This window comes from Parasteatoda tepidariorum, chromosome 8 (genome assembly GCF_043381705.1).
Source record: "Parasteatoda tepidariorum isolate YZ-2023 chromosome 8, CAS_Ptep_4.0, whole genome shotgun sequence".
Classification (NCBI taxonomy): domain Eukaryota; kingdom Metazoa; phylum Arthropoda; class Arachnida; order Araneae; family Theridiidae; genus Parasteatoda; species Parasteatoda tepidariorum.
Window position 1 is genome coordinate 24,033,230 of NC_092211.1, and position 9,133 is coordinate 24,042,362.

The window sequence follows — 9,133 nt, forward strand, 5'->3', positions numbered from 1 at the left end:
CTTGATAAGTACTTGATTAAGTACTAAATATGTATCCATTATTGTAGAAAATTTTTTTTATCTCACTCGAGACCTTTATTATGCATGCGTGCACTTGATTTTATAATGAAAGTAATAAGGGACGTATATAAGAGAGAACTTAGATTTTTCAGATATAACATCTTAACATTCATATTAAAATTCTTAAAAATACTAAAAAAACTTAAGTTCCCTAAGAGTTTAAGCTAGATTGAAACTATTTCTTATTTGAATTGTTATAAAGGCGCAATGGTTAATGAGTAAAACTACTTGTTTCATTCTCCTTACTATGTCATACAATTTTTTCAAATACAGTCCTTTATTTTTCATAACCAAGTAATTTGTTTTGTTACGGTTTACATTTTAACACATTGTGCTTACATAAAATTAAAATAGTTATACATTTTATTAACAAAATAATGCTTGCTTTTATGAGAAATATCGACTTTAAAAGAAAAAACGATTATGAAAGCGAAACAAACTGGGAATTGGTGAACAGAGCGAACAGGAAGGATAACTTCTTAGTCATAAAAAATAGTTATATTTTAAACATTTAAACATATTTAAAACATTTTTATAAAACAAAATTGTTTTAAACTTTGAAATATAACTAAAAACCTATGTCACCATTTGATATTACTTAAAACACCAAGTTCAAAAATATATTTCTTTCTTTGTTAAATTTGATCAACTTTAAAAATAAAATAATTTATTTCTAAATAAACCTAAATTTAGAAAAACGTAATTTCAAAAAGTTAGTCACTAAGTGTACCTATGTATGAATCAATCTTGTAATTTTTTTTTGAATTTTTCACACTTTGTTTTGTACATTGATTGGGAGTACAAATATTTGTGATGCTACATAATTTAATTTTGTAAGTACTTTAGGTAACACGATACTTTTTTTAAAAAATTTTACTGCCGAAATATGCTTGGTGCTTTTAAACATATATGATCTGTGTAGATATTGATGTGATTTTTGCAAAGAAAAAAAAATATATATATATACTTTAAATAAAAATATATACTTTAAAAAAAATACTTTTTAATACTTCTGTAAATTTTTTTGCTTTTTTCACACTTTGTTTTGTACATTGACTGGGAGTGCAAATATTTGTGATGCTACATAATTTAATTTTGTAAACACTTCAGGTAACACGGTACTTTTTTTAAAAAATTTTACTGCTGAAGTATGCTTGGTGCTTTTAAACATATATGATCTGTATAGATATTGATGTGATTTTTTCGAAAAAGAAAAAAATATATATATTTATACTTTAAATAAAAATACTTAAAAAAAATACTTTTTAATACTTCGGTAAATTTTTTTGCATTTTTCACACTTTGTTTTGTACATTGACTGGGAGTGCAAATATTTGTGATGCAACATAATTTAATTTTGTAAACACTTCAGGTAACACGGTACTTTTTTTAAAAATTTTACTGCCGAAATATGCTTGGTGCTTTTAAACATATATGATCTGTATAGATATTGATGTGATTTGATATAGATATTGATGTGATGTGAAAAATATATATATTTATACTTTAAATAAAAATATATACCTTAAAAAAAATACTGATTTTATTATCCTTGTCTTTTACAGGTCTGGAACTCTGGGATAAGGTAAAGATTAAGCATTGGATGAATGAAAACGCAAAACATGAAAACAAAATTACAGTGCACTGTTCTGTTCAGTTCCGGCTCCTTATAAAAACAGATAATGCTTAAAAAGCAAAGTGTTAATTCCTGAATTTCATATCAGAATGTTTTCGTTACAAAATAAAACATTTTCGATCAATTTTAAGAAAATGTAATTCAAAAACTACATTAAACTTATAATTATAAATCCTCTAAATGAAAATTTGAGCACTTATGTAATGAGTTCAAGAAATCAATTCAACACTTCAAATTTAACATGAGGATGAATGCATGGATCTGAGAAGTCAATGCAACTCTACAAATGCGGCAAACTCATAATGAAAATGGTGAGTCCCTTAAAAGTGGGACTCATCCTATTTACTATATTTGGGGCTCTTTTAGCCTCAAACTCCTCATCATCATCTTCCAAACCCCAGTTTCATAAATTTCCAGGCCCACCAAGAGCCTTAGATAGTTATACACGCAGGAGCTCATTTGAAGATTCATCAATCAGCCTTTCTTCAAGACAAGGATCCTTTAAAAACTTTAAAGCAACAACCACCAAGCCTATTTTTGCACCCAAATTGTTTCTAATACTCAGCGCACATGAATACGATTCTCAATCTAGTGTCGAATCCAGAGAACATTTGGATTCTCCAATGTATAGGCAGGAGAGGCCTTTTAGAACTGAAAATAAAAATGTGCGTAGTAGAAAAAATGATAAAAAAAGACTCAGACCGAGAAAAAGAAATCCCAATCGCAGAACAACTCCAAAAAGTTTCCTTAGTACAGAGAACTTTAGAAATCATCCTTTGAATAATAAAAAGGTTATTTCTCGCCAAAGAGAAGGAGCTCTGCATCTGGAAACCGCCACCAATCCTTATATCCTTCTCAAAAGTACAAAAAGGAAACCAAACCTTGGAAAGCGATATAGTAATCCGTTGATAGAATACAAAAGTGCCAACAGTTTTTCAAGTTTTAAAAACCTCAATCTAACTCACGTGGATCGATTTCCATTTATAAAAAACCTGACAAGTCAGACTGTGATAAATAACCCTTATAAAAGCATAAAAAGAAAAGGGAAAAGTTTCGATATAGGTACCATAAATTCCAGGGAAGATTCCATAAGCTTAAAAGAGTATGGCACAGCTGTGCAAAATATAACAGATCAAACTAGGAATATAAATAATCAGGAAAAACTAACAGATCAAAATAAAAATATTGATAATCAGGAAAACCTAACAGAGCAAATTAAGAATATAGATATTCAGGAAAAGTTAACAGGTCAATATAAAAATATTGAAAATCAGGAAAAACTAACAAGTCAATATAAAAATGTCGATAATCAAGATAAACAAACTAGACAAAACAGGAAAATAGATAATCAGGACAAGCTTTTCAATTACACTTATCAAATGTCAGCAATGGAGAGAGGTTCTTCACATGTTCAAGATCCGCTTAGTAGTAGTGAAGTTTCTAGAACAACGACGCCATTTCCAAATTTTTACAATATTTCTCAATTTTATAATGAATATCGTTTTAATAAATTTTCATTCAATCCGAGAAATATTACTATTTATGAATTATTAAAACCAAAATTAAAGACAACTGAACTAGCTAAAAATTTGCAAAAGCTTGGCTTAGCTCGCGGAGATGGGAATTCTAAGATTTATGCAGAAACTGAAAATAAAGTAAGTAATGAAACTAATATTAAAACTTTAAATACAGAACTGGATAATGAAACAAAAAACCAACTTAAACATCCGATTATAAACCCTAATGCGTCTATTACTTATGAACTGGATAAAATGACAGCAATTCCAATCATTAATGAGAAGCAAAATGCAACTTCAACAAACTTGAATAAAATTCCTTCTATATTAAGCCGAAAAATTCCAAATTCAATGATAAATTCAAATTTGCATTTGCATCAGTTCAACGAAACATTTACGAACGATTGGTGGCTGAATAGTTTCAATCCACAAAATTCAAACGGTGTTATACAGGACACGGAACGTTCTTCTGATAAGCCAAAACAGGAACCTCTAAATTTAAACTCTTCTGCAGTTTTAGATACCGAAACCAAACATGTAATTATCACAACTCCCGCAACAACAAAACCTGTCACTTATAGTAACACTGAATCGGTTACAGATTTGGAAAATGCAGACACTATTCGGGAAGCAAAAATGACGAACTCAAATAACACCGACAATACTGCTCACCCTAAAATGGATCCAAAAACTTTCTATGAGTATTTTATGAAATCCAATCGAACAAAAAGTTCTACAAATCACACTGGATCTCCAGATTACAAGCATGGTGGTATTTTTAGATATTCGGATATATTTAGAAGACAGCCTGTGTTAGGGGGCTATGGGGTGACTCGCCGAGCCCCCTTCTTTGCAATTCGTACTGAGACCGTGATGCCAGTGACTGGAGTGCCAGATACAACGCCAACAAGGTTTGAGTCTTTACGAACAACTACTGCTCGTGTTAGAGTTCTGAGTACATTCTATCCAAATAGGTGAGATAATCTCAAATGATTTAATCAAAACAATTTTCCTACTCAAACCTTTCTATAACTTTATATTTTATAACCGATGTTCAGCAGCCAATCCAATTCCGAGATACACAAACATTTTGCTTAATTTTATTATCATCGTTGAACAGCCGATTCAATTCTGAGTTTATGACTACTAATGTTGAACTCCGTAGTCTTGTAATTTCGAATTCAATCCGGGAGACAAAGACACTCCTGAATCAATTATTGGGAGACATTTATCTTAGTAAAGGATTGTCTGAGGGCACAAACCCGTATTTATGCTACATGGAGAGGGAAACCACTCCATGGTTAGCCTGGCTGTAAGGGGACTCTAACCCATGATCCACCTACCACTGAGGATATTTTACGTCAGCACTGAGTCGTCAACACTGAGACGAGTGCGGAATTCCTATCGACCAGCCATCGCTGGGATTCGAACCTGGTTTACCTCATTGGAAGGGAAACGCTCTATCCTCTGAGCCATCAAGGCTTAATATCAAACATTTTATCTTATAACCGTCATTGAACAGTCGACCCAATTTCGGGTTTTCAACTACCAATGTTCAACTCCGTAGCCTTGTAATTTGGACCCAATCCAGGAGACAAGGGAACTCCTGGATCAAGTATTTGGGAAAAATTTATCTTCGAGACTATTTGATGTCACTAACCCGCATTTGCGTTGCATGGAGAGGTAAACGACGAAAACCTTCCGCTGTCAGCCTGGCGGCAAGAGGACTTTAACCCATGATCCGTCTAGCATTGAGAATATTTTACGTCAGCACTGTGTTCAGTGTGAGCCGGGGGCGAAATTCGTATAGACCAGCTATGGGTGGGATTCGAACCCAGTTCACCTCATTGGAAGGCGAATGCTCTATCCCCTGAGCTGTAATGGTCCATACTCGAACGCAAACGAAGTTAGGAAATTATAAACATGCTTATATGATATTAAATCTAAAATTATTTATCTTAAATAAACTAATAAAAAGGACGTGGGCCTGTCCTAATGATAAGTGACATTTTGAAGCTGTTTGGGTAAACGTTTTTTAGAAGCACTTTTGATGAAAAACAAAATACCACGATTTCTAAATAAACAATAAGATGTTTCTATGTATTTTGCTATTTTCTAGGGGGAGTTTTGGAAAATTGAAAAGTACCCATTAGGAAACTATATTAAGAATTTGCTTGGAGTAAAAATTTCGTATTTGGAAAAACTGTGCTTATCGCCATATAGCTCTAAACCAGGGGTTTCCAACTTACATGAGGCCTGGGGCCACAATTAAAAACACAAATCAAATGGCGGACCGCAACTTTATCTCAATTTTATGTAGGACTCTTTTATGTTTGACGGAACATTAAATATTAATGGCAGATTTTTACCAAGTTGTACAAAACAAAAGTATTGAATTTCAAATTAAAATAAGAAGTAGATTTTTAAAAAATATTTAATTGTTATTAATAATATTTTTAAAAATATCAAATAAATAATAAAATTTCGGGCTACAATAACTTTAATGCGCACACGTGTATTAAACAATTAATGTGCAACAGTTATCTAATTGTTAAGATATAAAACTTTAGTAAGGTTGGTAATAAAATTTACATAGTAGCACACAAAATATTCAATGAGAAAATTGAGGTTTGTCTGCTGCAACTACCAGAGAATAGATATTTATATTTTAAATTAAAAATTTTAAAATGTGTGTGTAAATATTTTCGTCCAAAATGAGTGGTTTCAAAAAGTTAAATCGGAAAATTTCTGATACGCACATGCTAAATTATATTCACAAAATACAAAAAAAATAAAATAAAAAAGAGCAACATACACGATTATTTTTGCATTTGAATAAATATTTTCTTTGATGCAAAACCTGAGAAAAAAATTTTTTTTTGTACCGTTGGTATGTTAAATTTCACAGAAACGAAGAAATTAGGTTTTTATTAACGAGAAAAGTGGAGTTTTTACCATGTAGTTTAACGAAAATTAACCGCCAAAAAATGACAACTAATATAATTTTGTTCGCGGGCCACAAAAAAAAGTCTTCGCGGGCCGGATGCGGCCCCCGAGCCGGCAGTTGGAAACCCCTGCTCTAAACCCTTCATATTTATGTATTATATAAAACCGCATACCTTCAAACCTAAAAAAGTATACGGTTTTCAAGCCAAGGAAAACTTATATAAAAATTTAGTAAAACAATTAAGCAAGGTAAAATCATTTTTAAAACAATATCTTGTTTTAAACAAATATTACCTATCAGTACGAGCTTATGAAAGGTTTTAGAAACCATAGATTGTCTCTCATTTATAAAAAGAAATAAACTTGCAATTAACGCACAAAATAAATAAAATTCAAATGTAATATTTATAGAAGTTATTTGAAATATACCGATAAACTTTGTTGAAAATATATAAATTTATCAGTTCTTGTTATAAATGAAAATATCTTCGTAAAAATTTAAATTAAATTTCAAAAGTATTGAAATCTTATAGTTATACGCTCATTTTCAAGAGAAAAAAGCTGTTACTTGCACTAATTGACAATTCTTGAAAGATTTATTTATAGTTTCCATTACTTTTTAACGATGTATAAATATATGAATAAGAATAATGAAAATTTATGGAATTTGCCAAGATTTGGTTATTTCGAAGATACTAGAAATTTTTGTCTTTGGTTTATTGTCTAATGTTAACACTTGTTAAAGTTCTCGAATGTGAAATATATTACTATTAGGATAAAATCCAGATTTATTTCATAAATAGCCTCAATGAATGAAAATATCCCGAAATCAACTGGCTTTAGAAATTAACTTAATGGTAAAAAATTAATAGATTTATCATTTAAGTGCAGAAATACGTATTTAATTATAACTAAAATTATACGCGTTGAAAAATATTTGTTATTAAGACTTACAATTAGAAAGACATGTAATAAAAACAAGTGATTTAAGATCAGTGAGAATAATATATCATAGAATAGTTCAACTAACCTGTATTACTTTTTCCCCCACATAAAATTAATTAAAAGAAAAGTTTCTGGTCATTTTTAATATACTGTTACTTTAAATATCAGCCAATTAAAAACGTACCATCATACCTGAATTTAATAACTAAATGATAATACATTCTATCTATTTTGTGTGTGTAAAAATATTTCATTTTGTATTGTTGACTAATACACAGTATAATTATTGCAATATATGAAGAAAAAAATATATAAACCTTTTGAGCTGTTGGAGGGATTAAGTTTAAATTTTGGGCTTAAGTACAAAGCAAATTGAAATTATAATTTATTTTAAGCATGCGAGCTTTTATTCATTGCTGTTGCTAATTTTTAGGTAAAAATGTAAAAATACAATAGTCTTAAGAGCATATCTATTGTTATCTAAATCGGTATCTCGATAAATTTTGCTATTCATCTGCGACATGTCATAGCCAATGATAGAAAGCATGCCAAACACGTCATGAGCTAAATCCAGAAATCTACTGTAAATTTTAAAAATTTCTAAAAAGCTTTTACAAGTAATTTTTGAAAAACTCTCACTTCAGTAGCTGACCCCAGCTTTTTCTTCAGGTAATCTCATAAAGTTTTCACTAGTATGACTTATTTTGTTTTTATTACATTTCAGAATGCGAGACTTTACAATGAGATTTGCAACGGTACCAGATCCAACAGCAACAGTCCCCAATCTCTTTAATAAAGACACGGGGCAAAGTAGTGAAGAAGGTTCTGATGAAGCAGAGTTCCAAAACGCTATAGAGCCAGGATTTACAATGGAAAAACTTGCCTTTCTTCTGATTGGAACTTGCTGTGGCTTGAGCATTCTGTGCCTATGCGTTGTCGTCATTGCCATCAAATGCAGACGCGTTTTCCAAGAGAAAAAATTCAAAGAACATTTCCGGAGGAGGATGTATCAGCATGAAGCTCTTAAAGACGCGTCTAGCCCATGGCAACAGCAGATTTACGATCATTTTGCCTACCTGAACAGACACCCAGAAAGTTCGCGTTCAAGTGCGAATAGCTGTAACTGTCACTGTGTTACATGGACGCTAGGGCCTAGGAACCTGGAGGGCTCGAAACCTCTATTTGGGCATCATAACAGAAACAGTACTTTTTTGGGTGGTCAAAAGAAATTACCGTTTGGTGCTGCTTCAACTTTGAGATACGAGTCCATGATGGGTCGCAAAAGAGCTTCACCGGGCATGACTCAAATGCGACATGAACCTCCTGTGTCTGACTCTACTCCAGAGAATGATTCATTAGAGCAGCCGGATTCAGACTCGCGAGATAGTGAGGGTCCCAGGCATTGCACTTGCGTTGATTATACCATGTGGCCCATTTCAACAGATGTTTTGAGGGGAATGAACAGGATATACCCATCCTCTAGGCATTATATAGCTGGTGACTGCTCCCAGCATGGTGCTATTGATGAGAGGCCATTGCCAAGAGACTATCCCCCTCCTGTTACGGGATCGAATTATTTGGATCGCTCTGAGGGAGTTGTGTATTGGACTTCTAATAATGAACGCCTTATTTAAAAGTTTGAACATGTTTTATTATTGTTTAATAAAAAAAATAAACCTTCATTGTTATGCTAATTGTAAGATTCTATGTTGGTAATTGTACAGTTTTATTAAAGGAGGGTAAGTATGTCCTTTATTTACGTTGTACTAGAGCTGCACAATGGGCTATTGGAGATAGATGATCCAAAGACATACCATCACAATTTGTGATGTTCACTTCCTCAATTTAGACATTGATCTGGAGGTGAAGGAAATTTTCTTCAGATTGCTGGGCGCAAGGTTCTGCTTAAGGAATTTTGATTTTACAGAGTTTAAGAGCATTTATATGGCATGTACTAGAGAGGATTCGAGGATCGAACCCCAAACCGAGTCCAATTCTCTACCCATTGAGCTATCATAGTCTCAGTTAA

General features: G+C 32.0%; 1 protein-coding gene across 1 annotated transcript in view; it reads left to right on the top strand.

Annotated features, from left to right (window-relative positions):
- LOC107445848 (uncharacterized) overlaps positions 1–8,798 on the top strand; it is a 52,811-nt gene extending 44,013 nt beyond the window's left edge. The window contains exons 2-3 of the mRNA XM_016060337.3: positions 1,626–4,187; positions 7,829–8,798. Coding sequence (XP_015915823.2) covers positions 1,948–4,187; positions 7,829–8,738 — 3,150 coding nt within the window. The 5' untranslated portion in view covers positions 1,626–1,947 and the 3' untranslated portion in view covers positions 8,739–8,798. The remainder of the gene's footprint in view (positions 1–1,625; positions 4,188–7,828) is intronic.
- Positions 8,799–9,133: the final 335 nt, after the last annotated feature.